The sequence below is a fragment of the Eretmochelys imbricata genome, chromosome 9, assembly GCF_965152235.1.
Source record: "Eretmochelys imbricata isolate rEreImb1 chromosome 9, rEreImb1.hap1, whole genome shotgun sequence".
NCBI classification, from domain to species: domain Eukaryota; kingdom Metazoa; phylum Chordata; order Testudines; family Cheloniidae; genus Eretmochelys; species Eretmochelys imbricata.
In genome coordinates, this window is record NC_135580.1 from 102,181,426 (window position 1) to 102,194,992 (window position 13,567).

Here is a 13,567-nt window from a genome sequence, read left to right on the forward strand (position 1 = left end):
GAGATTCCTCCCTGGCACAGTGCTCCTCCTGGCTCATGTCCTGGGATATCCCCGATCGGCCGCCCTGTCCTTCCCAGGACTCAGGCAGGTTCTCTCTCCTTCACGTTTTGTCCAGGGCCTCCCAGCTTCAGCCCTTCTGTCCTCGGGCTCCAGAACCACACTCCCAAGTTTCCCTCCTTTCTCTCACTGCTCCCCTGCCCCACTAGGGAAAAGATTTAAAGGGCCCATGCTCTCTAAACCCCAAGGGGCTACATATATATATCAGCAGCGCATGTACAGCAGTAGGCTCCGGTATGCCGTACCAGCAAGATATTTATAGCCAGTATGGCATACTGGAAAGACACAGAAGGAGCCGGGGGCCCCACGCCAGCAGCTCCTCTGGTGCGACTGTACCAGCCCCAGTCCTGTCCCCTGCCTTTCCACGGCACTGCGTCTCCTCCATCTGTTCAGCAGCAGCTCCACCGGAGGACAGGGCTGGGGGGGCAGGGCAAGGGGCGGTACAACCCCGCCAGAGGAGCTGCTGGCATTCTGCTCCTTTCCCCGCTGTGGTCACAAGATATTTATGTGCCAATGCGCTAAAGATTCATATGTCTCTTCATCTTCAACCACCATTCCAGAGGACACGCATCCCTACTGATGACAGGTTCTGCTTGATAATGATCCAAAGCAGCGCAGACCAACACATGTTCACTTTCATCGTCTGAGTCAGATGCCACCAGCAGAAGGTTGATTTTCTTTTTTGGTGGTTTGGGTTCTGTAGTTTCCGCATCAGACTGTTGCTCTTTTAAGACATCTGAAAGTATGTTCCACACCTTGTCCCTCTCAGATTTTGGAAGGCACTTCAAAATCTTAAACCTTGGGTCGAGTGCTGTAGCTATCTTTAGAAATCTCACATTGGTACCTTCTTTCTGTTTTGTCAAATCTGCAGTGAAAGTGTTCTTAAAATGAACAACATGTGCTGGGTCATCATCCAAGACTGCTATAAGATGAAATATATGGCAGAATGCAGGTAAAACAGAGTAGCAGACATATTATTCTCCCCCAAGGAATTCAGTCAAAATTTAATTAACATATTATTTTTTTAACGAGCATCATCAGCATGGAACCATGTCCTCTGGAATGGTGGCTGAAGCATGAAGGGGCATATGAATGTTTAGCATGTCTGGCACGTAAATATATTGCAATGCCAGCTACTAAAGTGCCATGCGAACGCCTGTTCTCACTTTCAGATGACACTGTAAATAATCTCCCATAAATGTAAACAAATATAAACAAACCTGATTGTCTTAGTGACTGACTGAACAAGAAATAGGACTGCGTGGACTTGTAGACTCTAAAGTCTTATACTGTTTTGTTTTTAAGTGCAGTTATGAAACAAAAAAAATGTACATTTGTAAATTGCACTTTCACAATAAAGAGATTGCACTACAGTACTTGTATGAGGTGAACTGAAAAATACTATTTCTTTTGTTTATCATTTGTATAGAGTAAATATGTGTAATAAAAATAATATAAAGTGAGCACTGTACACTTTGTATTCTGTGTTGAAACTGAAATCAATATATTTGAAAATGTAGAAAAATATCCAAAATATTTAATAAATTTCAATTGATATTCTATTGTTTAACAGTGCAATTAAAACTGCAATTAATCATGATTACTTTTTTTAATTGCAATTAATTTTGTAGTTAATCATGTGAGTTAACTGCAATTATTTGACAGCCCTAGTATAAAACTCTCCAAAATCTTTTGAGGGAACCTTATATTGGCAATCTACTCTGATGGATGTTGAGGCCAACAAGGCAGGGGTTTGCCACAGCAGTATGGCAGGGTCTAACAGACCCTCATTTATGGGTAGAAACAAACAATCTGGGACACAGGTGTTGACAAACTCAAAAAGGGAGTTTATGAGGTTTGTCTTGGACTACCTCTACAGAAATCACTACAGGCAGTTCTCCTCATCACAGCCTGAAATGAGTTACAGTTATCTTGAGTGGACACAGATAATTCTGACATTACCACTTCTTCTGAAAGAAATGTGAGCAGAAGTAGGATGTTTCCCTGTTTGTAATTCCTCATGAGATGTAATCAGGCACATGATTCCTTCTCAGGAAGCTGAGGAGAGAAAACTGGGTCCAGACTGAGATGCAGATGGAATTCTCTGAGCACAAGGGATGCCTCAAGGGGCCCAATAAGGCCAAGGGAGCTGATAAACATATCAGGCTGGTGTCCAAGGGGAGGATATCAAGGATTATTCTTCCTAGGTTCCTGTGTCCCAGATAGTGAAAAAAAAGAATCCCTGCCTTGCATGGATGACCATGAATACTTCAACCCAAGAGATCTGGCTGATGAAGCTTGTCTGCTGTTCTCGTCCTCTGGACTGGAGAAAGAATACCTCATGCAGAGGCAGGGCAGTACCGGTTGGTGTGTTTGGCAACCATCCTGACTGTGTTCTTGGGACTATCAAAGATCTACTAGGTACTGGAGCTGATACCGACATCGATACCCTATTAGTGACCCTGAAGGTAAGTCCAGTACCAAGGATATAAAGAGGTCCTTAATTACCAAGTAGGCCCTTGGCACTGGGTGAGGTCGATGTCTGTGATACACTCAATGCAGATGTCAGTTCTGAGAATAATGGTGCTGCTAAAGTCAGTACTGGACAAGACAATCCTGAAACAGTCAGTACAGGGGCCATCGGAACAGTAGTCATCTATGCCACAGTCATCAACATTGGAATTTTAACATTGCAGGGTCAAAAATGGAGGATCTCTGAGGTAACAGAGTAGCCAATCCTGAGGGACGGACTTCACTGCCTAAACAGAAGCTAGAAGAACCCATTTTGGTCTCAAAGTACCCTTAGGTTAAAAAAACAGAGAATTTATGGCTCTTGCAGGCTGAAAGGCCCGGAAGAGAAGATTTCTGTCTCTTCTCTCTCTGAATTTTGTGCACCTGTCTTCCTCTGTCATTTGAGGATTTATCTGAGTTAGATGGTGGGCCTTGTACACTCAAGATGGCAGGTCCTCTAGCGGCAGCAGCTGAAAGACTCTTTTAAGACAACTAATCATATGGTTCCACCCCAGCAGACCAATGTCAGAGGCTGGATGCATCAATCTATCTAACAGCAATTGTTGATGAGACTCTCTCACCCTCTGGGTTCTCTGAGAACAATCTGCAGGTGGCACGTCAATCTGTGATATGTGCCACACCCAGAAAAGTCCAATATCTAGAATGCTCACTGTTCAAGGGCATTGCTCCTGTGACAAATGGGTAGTCTTTAACACCTGGGGATTTATATTCGGCCATGATGACTGAAGTGGTACCAAGAATACCTCCCACATAAAGAAACAAAAACCAGTCTCCTTACAAAGAAAAAAGGAAACTCTATCACTAAACTAATTTAACTAAGTACCTATCTATTTACATAAATTTGCATAAGAAAGAGGCCATGCAGTGTGCAAAGAGGAAATCATTGCAAACTCTGAGGGAAGTTGGGGTGACCCACCCTTTATGCACTCAGTTGGAAGCACAAGGATATTCACATCACTTTCAAATCCCTCCTTAAAATTCTCCTTTGCCATGATGCCTATAAAAAAATTTGACAATGGTTAGGCTATTGGTGTGCTGAGACCACAGCCCATCAAGCTGATCAATGCTGTTTTATTGTTTCCTGGTATTCCCCCAGTTTGTCTGTTTCCATCTGTTGTCTCTTGTCTTACTCTTAGATTGTAAATTATTTGTGACACAGTCTCTCTTTTTGTTTTGTTTGTACACCACCTAGCATAATAGTAAATACTAATAATGAGTCACTTCAACAGACACTGCTGGCCAAATCATCCATCTGGTGTGCAATGGGCACATGCATACCAACACTGGAATATATATACGGACAAGCACTTGAAGAACAACCACAGTGAGAGGCATCTTTAATTACCTGTCAATGACAGGCCCATGCTTACAATGAGAATGAGCAATACTGTTGTAAACATATAGTATGAGTTCCACCCCAGAGACAAAAAAAGAAAAGGAGTACTTGTGGCACCTTAGAGACTAACCAATTTATTTGAGCATAAGCTTTCGTGAGCTACAGCTCACTTCATCGGATGCATCCGATGAGTGAGCTGTAGCTCATGAAAGCTTATGCTCAAATAAATTGGTTAGTCCGATGAAGTGAGCTGTAGGTCATGAAAGCTTATGCTCAAATAAATTGGTTAGTCTCTAAGGTGCCACAAGTACTCCTTTTCTTTTTGCGAATACAGACTAACACGGCTGTTATTCTGAAACCCCAGAGACAATGATCCTCAGCCAATTCCTGCAAAAAATCACAGTGTTATACACCCAAGTTAACATTTTCAAACCTGAGTGCCTAAAGTTAGCATCCTAAATCCATATTTAGGCACCTAAATAGCAAGTTGCGTAATTTTCAGCAATGCTGAGAAACCGCTGAAGTCAATGGGAGCTACATAGATGCGAAACATATTTGAAAAGTCAGGCCACTCATTTAGGTCCCTAGACAAGGATTTGCACCCAATGCATAACAGTGAGACGTGGAAGTGCACAGGGCTAGATTGTGGGACTTCATTCCAGCAGGGCCATACCACGGCCAATCACAGTCCAGCCCAAAGAGCAGGACCTGAGCTAGAAGGTGAATCCAGCCCTAAGACTAGATGTTGCTATTCATCTTTAAAGACTGCAAGAGGGAGAGTAAAAAGAAAAGGAGGACTTGTGGCACCTTAGAGACTAACAAATTTATTTGAGCATAAGGTTTTGTGAGCTACAGCGATGAAGTGAGCCGTAGCTCACGAAAGCTTATGCTCAAATAAATCTGTTAGTCTCTAAGGTACCACGAGTCCTCCTTTTCTTTTTGCAGATACAGACTAACACGGCTGCTACTCTGAAACCTGTTATTATGCAAAAGAGGGAGAGTTTCTGGAGTAACAGCCGTGTTAGTCTGTATTCACAAAAAGAAAAGGAGTACTTGTGGCACCTTAGAGACTAACCAATTTATTTGAGCATAAGCTTTCGTGAGCTACAGCTCACTTCATTGGATGCATACTGTGGAAAGTGTAGAAGATCTTTTTATATACACACAAAGCATGAAAAAATACCTCCTCCCACCCCACTCTCCTGCTGGTAATAGCTTATCTAAAGTGATCACTCTCCTTACAAGAGGGAGAGTGTAATGGAATACTAAACTGTATTATACTGTTCAGCCACTAGGTGGTGCTGTAACATGCCTTATTTAACCTAACCCCAGCAACACCTGGAAGAACATTAAAGGATCTTACAGTGAACATATCTGGTCTCTCTCTCTCTCTCTCTCTCTCTCTCTGAGCAGGAAGCTCTGTGGCCAGTCTATGTCTGGTACACAAGCCTGACCTGCTAATAGCAGCCCTAAAACTTACCATGTACCAGAAATATGTGACATAGTTTCAGAAGTAAACTAGTGCCAGAGAACAGTAACAGAAGGAAAACACAACTAAGGTTGCAGATAACAGGAATGATGCCACAAAAGATGCAGGATCTCATCAACTTGTTGCTCTTTAATGTCCCAGAGAACTTCAGCTTTGACAAACCTTCACAATGGACAGACTGGAAGCAGTATTTTGCAAGATTTTGAATTGCTATAGAATTCCATAAAGAAACTGAAGATATACAGGTATGCTCTTCAATTTATGATATGGGGAAGCAGGCAGACCATTTCTTTAAATCCATTGACTTTACTGAAGACAGTCATAAAGATAACTAAGAAAAGGTTTTGGGTACGTTTGATGCATACTTTATGTCTCAGAGAAATGTGGATTATGAAAGAGTATTCAAACAGCAAAGCAGTCTGAGCTGGTGAGACAGCAAAAACTAAGAGCAACTTGCCAGACTTGAAAAGAACAAAAAACTATCTTTGGACTTGTCTATGCTTAAAATGCTACAGTGGCACAGCTGTGCTGTTATAGCACTTCAGTGTAGACACTACCTATGGGAGGGATTCTCCAATCAGCATATGTAATCCACCTCCCCAAGAGACAGTAGCTAGATCGACAGAATTCTTCCATTGACCTAGCACTGTCTACGCCTGGGATTAGGTCAGTATAGCTATGTTTCTCAGGGATGCAGATTTTTCACACCCCTGGGAGACGTGGCTGTACCGATGTAAATTCCTAGCATAGCACAGGCCTTAGATGCTCTTAAGAGATGCAGCATGAGTGCTACAAGTCATTACCATAAAGACCCCTGAGGCAAGGAGAGATAACTCCGAGGCTTAGAGGGACAAATTGCAGTGAAACACCAAAGCATTACAGCCTAAATGCAAAAGATGTGGAAAAATTCATATCCCAAGAGATGATGCATGTTCAGCAAAAGGCGCAAAGTGTAATAATGCACAAAATATGGACATTTTGCAGTTGTTTGCTGTACCAAAGCAATCAGGGAGTTGACTGATATTACAATCAAGAGCCATTGTTTCTCGGATCTGTCACATGTGATGACACAGAGTCTCCCTGGAAAGTGAAACTGAATATTCATGGAAAGACTATTGACTTTAAAACTGACTCACAAGCAGACATCCGAGTCTTCCCAGAAGGGACTGACAACTTACAATAACCTTCAACCCCTCCCAGAGCTAAAGTCATCAGCCACAGTCCTGATTAGACCTAGAGGTACAGGAACTCCTCACTTAACCTTGTTTTGTTGTTATGTTGTTGATCAATCAGAGAACATGTTTGTTTAAAGTTGTGCAACACTCCCTTATAACGTTGTTTGGCAGCCACCTGCTTTGTTCACTGCTTGCAGAAAGAGCAGCCCGTTGGAGCTGGTTGGGGCTTGGAACCAGGGTGGACCGGCAGCCCCGCTATCAGGTCCCCATATGGCAGCCGCCTAGCAGGCTATCAATTGCTGGGCAGTTCAAGTGCCCTCCCCCAGCTGCCATGTGCTGCTCCTGCCCTCTGCCTTGGAGCTGCTCCTGGGAGCCTCCTGCTTGCTGTGCAGGTGGGTGGGGGGGAAGAGGAGTGCTGATGTCAGGGTGTCCCCCTCCCCCTGCTCCCCGCTCCTGTATCCCATCTCCACAGAGCGGGGACGGAGGGACACAACAGGGTTCAGGACGGAAGGAGCTTGCTGGCAGCAGCTGCTGTCAACTTGCTGATCTACTTAAAAAGGCAGTGTACTTAGAGTGCGGGCCACATACTTAAAGGGGCAATGCGCATCTCTCTCTCACACACACAGGATGAGTGTCTCTGTCTCTCCCTCTCTCTCTCTAACACACACACACACACACAGTGTGTGTGTCTGTCTCTGTCTCACACACACATGCACACACACACCAGCACTTTGGAAAGTGGAGGGAGTGGTGCGCTCCAGTGAGATAGCATGGGTTCATCATCACGTTCAGTTTTCACAGGGAATGTCTGCAGCCACTGTCATGCTGTGTCTCTTCCCTCCATTTGTGCTACCTTGTAGAGTGTGAGGCTACACTGACAACAATGTGTTAACCCTTGAGGGCTCAGCCGAGTGCTAGTTCATCATTTAGCAGTAAGACATTCCCTGGGAAATATTCCACCCTCTGACTCCACCACATCAACCAAGCTTCACAATCATCATTGCTGTGTACAGTATTAAATTGTTTAAAACTTATACTGTGTATATGTGTGTGTATATATATTGTGACAAAGCTCCAAGCCTGTATTGGTGGGTCCCGTGCTTCCAGGCGGAATCGGTGGCCTCAGAAGCTCACTTGGGCCCTTAATATGACCTCCCTTTCTTTGTATAGTGGCAAAGGTCACAGCTTATTGAGCTACTTTCATCACAGGCCAGTATGGGACGTGGGAAGGTGGAATACCCACAGTCTCTGTTATGTTACTCCTTAGAGCTCAGTAGGTGCAGTTTGGGCTCCTGCCTGGACCAAAGTCTGTTTCCCCTCTCTGTAAAGCATGCGGGGAAGGAGGGAACCCGGTCCCGCCCTCTACTCCAGGTTTCAGCCTAGGGACCCTAATGGTAGCAGCTGTTGGCGGTTTTCCCTTCACCACTGACGCTGCTTTGATTCCCTGGGCCACTTCCCTGTGATCCCCTTTTCCTAGCTTCACCCTTACCTCAGGATTCAGCAATGCTTCCTCTCCTACAGCTCCTTTCACCTGGGCTTTCCCCCGAGGGAACTGGAAAGGAGAACTTTTAAGCAGTATGAGTGAGACCTTGATTGGTTCCAGCTGTCCCCATTAACCTAATGGCCTTAACTGACCCTTTTCCAGTTAATTGGGGTCAGGTGCCGGCATTAACCTAATTACCTTAACTGGTTAATTGGCATCAGGTGTCTTGATTAGCCTGGAGTAGCCTTTGTTTGGCTATCCAGGGAACAGGGCCCTGCTCATTCTGAAGCTGATACACCTGCCTTCTACTACTCTCTTATATCCTTCTGGTCTGAGTCTGTCACAATATATATACAATATACAAAATACAGTCTTTCGTCTGGCGAAAAAAATTTCCCTGGAACCTAGCCCCCCCCATTTATGTTAATTCTTATGGAGAAATTGGATTCACTTAACATCGTTTTGCCTAAAGTAGCATTTTTCAGGAACATAACTACAACATTAAGTGAGGAGTTACTGTACTCTGAACTGCATGGGTCATTTAACCACGGAAATAACTTACAAAGACAAAAGCTTTGCATTCAGAGTGCATTTGATGAAAGGATTAACGACCAACAACTTTCTCAGCTCCAGCATGGCAGCCATGATGGGCCTAATGAGAAAGTTGGAAGAACTCAACGGAGGATTTGATTATACTGGACTTTTGAAAGGAGATCCAGTACTATTGAACTTAAAAGACAATGCTGAACCATACCACGTACAAACACCTCTACCAGACAGACCTTGGAAAAGACTAGATTAAAAATTACCTGAATTCAGAGGACATCATTACATTGTAGTGTACTATTTTTCCAGGTACATAGAATAAATGAACGTGAAAGAACTTACATTTCACAGTATTATCAAGAAGTTGAAGTGCACTTTTGCTTACTTTGGTATTTCAGAATAACTAATGATGGACAAGAGAGCACAATTCACTGCAGCAGAATTTAAGTCATTCCAAACAAAATATGATTTTGATCATATTACTAGCAGCCCACATCACCAAAAGCGAATGGAGAAGCTGAGAGAGCTGTAAAGACAGCCAAGAAAATCCGACAGGAGGAAGAGCCACTCCTTGCTCTTCTCAATTACAGATGAACGCCAATAGCAGTTACTAGATATACTCCTACACAACTCCTGATAGGAACACAATTCAGAACTACTATTCCAACTTTGGAAAATAATCATATCTCCAAAGTGACTAGCCACAAAGAGAGTAGCCAAATCAGATAAAAAGGCAAAAAGAACTTATGATCACTTTTTCAACACACAACACTCAGTTAGAGAACTGCCGGGTCTCGAACATGTTGAGTGTCTTCAGGGCCATCCCTGGGGGGGTAGGCCCCGGGGCAGAAGTGACGCAGCCATCACTTCTGGGACCGACCCATCACGTCCGGGACTGACCACGCCGGCCCGTGGGGCCCCCCAAAGCATGGGGCCCAGAGCAGTCACCCGATTCGCCGTACCCAAGGGATGGTTCTGAACCTGTTCATTTCAAATTGGATGGAGAAAAAGGATGGACAACTCCAGCTGTTGTCAAGAAAAAATAATTCAGCATCCAGATCATTGTGATCAAGACTACGAGTAGAGAGATCAACAGAAACCATCGACATCTACAGTTTGTTCCTCAGAAAGCAAAACCAACAGAGCTGACAGATGACGAACAAGAAGATCACTTGACGATTCCAAACCAACCACAGCCAGTCTTTGCCCCTAATGGACAGCCGGATGACTAAGCTGTTATACTTTCAAATATTGTAATTAGAAACTAGCATAATTCATAGACATGTAACAGACCAATCCATACTGAACTTCAAAGATACCGTGATAGTGTGAATTTTGTAAATGGTAGGAATGTAGAATTTAAAGGGAGATATGTAATGGAATGCTAACCTGTATTATACTGTTCAGCCACTAGGTGGCACTTTATTTATACTTTAACATACTTTATTTATAAAAAAACAACCTTCCACACAAACTTCCTCATAGCTGGACTTTACAAAAACTAGACAAGCCATTTACAACAAACACTTTGCTTCTCTACAAAAGAAAAAGGACCCTAAACTATCTAAACTACTACATGCCCCAAGGGGCCACAACAGTGGTTCCCTTAACCCACCTAGCAATATTGTTAATCTATCCAACTATACTCTTAGCCCAGCAGAAGAATCTGTCCTCTCTCAGGGCCTCTCCTTCTGCCCCTCCACCCCCACGAACATGATACAGTTCTGTGGGGACCTAGAATCCTATATTCGACGTCTCCAACTCAAGGAATTTTTCCAACACACCTCCGAACAGCATACTAACCCACAGAGACCTTCCTACCAAGACTACAAAAAGAGGGATTCTGGGTGGACTCCTCCTGAAGGTCGAAACAACAGACTGGACTTCTACATAGAGTTCTTCCGCCGACATGCACAGGCTGAAATTGTGGAAAAGCAGCATCACTTGCCCCATAACCTCAGCCGTGCAGAACACAATGCCATCCACAGCCTCAGAAACAACTCTGACATCATAATAAAAAAGGCTGACAAAGGAGGTGCTGTTGTCATCATGAATAGGTTGGAATATGAACAAGAGGCTGCTCAGCAGCTCTCCAGCACCACTTTCTACAAGCCATTACCCTCTGATCCCACTGAGGGTTACCAAAAGAAACTACACCATTTGCTCAAGAAACTCCCTGAAAAAGCACAAAAACAAATCCGCACAGACACACCCCTGGAAACCCGACCAGGGGTATTATATCTGCTACCCAAGATCCATAAACCTGGAAATCCTGGACGCCCCATCATCTCAGGCATTGGCACCCTGACAGCAGGATTGTCTGGCTATGTAGACTCCCTCCTCAGGCCCTATGCTACCAGCACTCCCAGCTATCTTCAAGACACCACTGACTTCCTGAGGAAACTACAATCCATCAGTGATCTTCCTGAAAACACCATCCTAGCCACTATGGATGTAGAAGCCCTCTACACCAACATTCCACACAAAGATGGACTACACGCCATCAGGAACAGTATCCCCAATAATGTCACAGCAAACCTGGTGGCTGAACTTTGTGACTTTGTCCTCACCCATAACTATTTCACATTTGGGGACAATGTATACCTTCAAATCAGCGGCACTGCTATGAGTACCCGCATGGCCCCACAGTGTGCCAACATTTTTATGGCTGACTTAGAACAACGCTTCCTCAGCTCTCGTCCCCTAACGCCCCTACTCTACTTGCGCTACATTGATGACGTCTGCATCATCTGGACCCATGGAAAAGAAGCCCTTGAGGAATTCCACCATGATTTCAACAATTTCCATCCCACCATCAACCTCAGTCTGGACCAGTCCACACAAGAGATCCACTTCCTGGACACTACGGTGTTAATAAGCGACGGTCACATAAACACCACCCTATACCCTATACTGACCGCTGTGCCTACCTACATGCCTCCAGCTTTCATCCAGACCATACCACATGATCCATTGTCTACAGCCAAGCTCTATCATACAACCACATTTGCTCCAACCCCTCAGACAGAGACAAACACCTACAAGATCTCTATCAAGCATTCTTACAACTACAATACCCACCTGCTGAAGTGAAGAAACAGATTGACAGAGCCAGAAGAGTACCCAGAAGTTACCTACTACAGAACAGGCCGAACAAAGAAAATAACAGAACACCACTAGCCATCACCTTCAGCCCCCAACTAAAACCTCTCCAATGCATCATCAAGGATCTACAGCCTATCCTGAAGGATGACCCATCACTCTCACAGATCTTGGCAGACAGGCCAGTCCTTGCTTACAGACAGTCCCCCAACCTGAAGCAAATACTCACCAGCAACCACACAACAGAAACACTAACCCAGGAACGTATCCTTGCAACAAAGCCCGTTGCTAACTGTGTCCACATATGTATTCAGGGGACACCATCATAGGGCCTAATCACATCAGCCACACTATCAGAGGCTCGTTCACCTGAACATCTACCAATGTGATATATGCCATCATGTGGCAGCAATGCCCCTTTGCCATGTACACTGGCCAAACTGGACAGTCTTTACGTAAAAGAATAAATGGACACAAATCAGACGTCAAGAATTATAAGATTTAAAAACCAGTCGGAGAACACTTCAATCTCTTTGGTCACTCGATTACAGACCTAAAAGTGGCAATTCTTCAACAAAAAAAACTTCAAAAACAGACTCCAACGAGAGACTGCTGAATTGGAATTAATTTGCAAACTGGATACAATTAACTTAGGCTTGAATAAAGACTGGGAGTGGATGTGTCATTACACAAAGTAAAACTATTTCCCCATGTTTATTCCCCCGCCCCCGCCCCCCCCCACCCCCACACTGTTCCTCAGATGTTCTTGTCGACTGCTGGAAATGGCCCACCTTGATTATCACTACAAAAGGCTTTTTCTCCCCTGCTCTCCTGCTGGTAATAGCTCACCTTACCTGATCACTCTCCTTACAGTGTGTATGGTAACACCCATTGTTTCATGTTCTCTGTGTATATAAATCTCCCCACTGTATTTTCCACTGAATGCATCCGATGAAGTGAGCTGTAGCTCACAAAAGCTTATGCTCAAATAAATTTGTTAGTCTCTAAGGTGCCACAAGTCCTCCTTTTCTTTTTGTGGATACAGACTAAGACGGCTGTTACTCTGAAACCATACTTTATTTAACAAAAAGAAAAGGAGTACTTGTGGCACCTTAGAGACTAACAAATTTATTTGAGCATAAGCTTTCGTGAGCTACAGCTCACTTCATTGGATGCATTCAGTGAATACCTGGCATAACATTAAAGGATCTTATAGTGAACACATCAGTCTGCACCTCTCTGAGAAGGAAGCTCCAGCAGTCCAAATCTGGTACAGCAGCATGACCTGCTAGTAGTAAATATGCAATTTACCATATACAATACATGACAAAGAGTAATAAAAAGATATAAAGGAAGGAGGAGGAGAGTAGGGGTTAAGGAGAGAGAAGAGGTAAATCAATTGCTTAAGTCAATTAAGCCCTGTCATCAGCAATCGACAACAGAAGTTGGACACTGACCTGTAATGATGTCTTCAATTTTTTGCTTGGCTAGAGGCTCCTTCATCCTCTGTAACAGAAACTCGATGTGGAGTAAGATGATTTTTCCGAGGTCAGGTGATGACGCAAACCGCCCAGAGATGGACTTCAGAAAATCAAAACCAACGAATTCCCTATTCACAGAGATGCATTTTTAAGGGAGTTGTGCAGAAGGAGCTGTTGACTTCCCATTCTGGGGCCCAATATATACATCCCATAAAATATGTTTTTCACTTAGATTGCTTTTCACAAAAAAGAATCTAGCTGGTTTAACCCAGTGATTCTCCAGCTTTTTCATTCTGAGGACCAGGTCATAGCAGAAAGATGCTCCACCGCTTCTATGAGCCACCCTCAATTCCTGACTCTCAAAGG

The 13,567-nt window shown here is 44.0% G+C and overlaps 1 protein-coding gene across 1 annotated transcript in view; it reads right to left on the reverse strand.

Moving 5' to 3' along the window:
- The window catches only part of TEX11 (testis expressed 11), a 142,235-nt gene that overhangs the window by 71,306 nt on the left and 57,362 nt on the right, over positions 1 to 13,567 (reverse strand). The window contains exon 14 of the mRNA XM_077827052.1: positions 13,178 to 13,329. Coding sequence (XP_077683178.1) covers positions 13,178 to 13,329 — 152 coding nt within the window. The remainder of the gene's footprint in view (positions 1 to 13,177; positions 13,330 to 13,567) is intronic.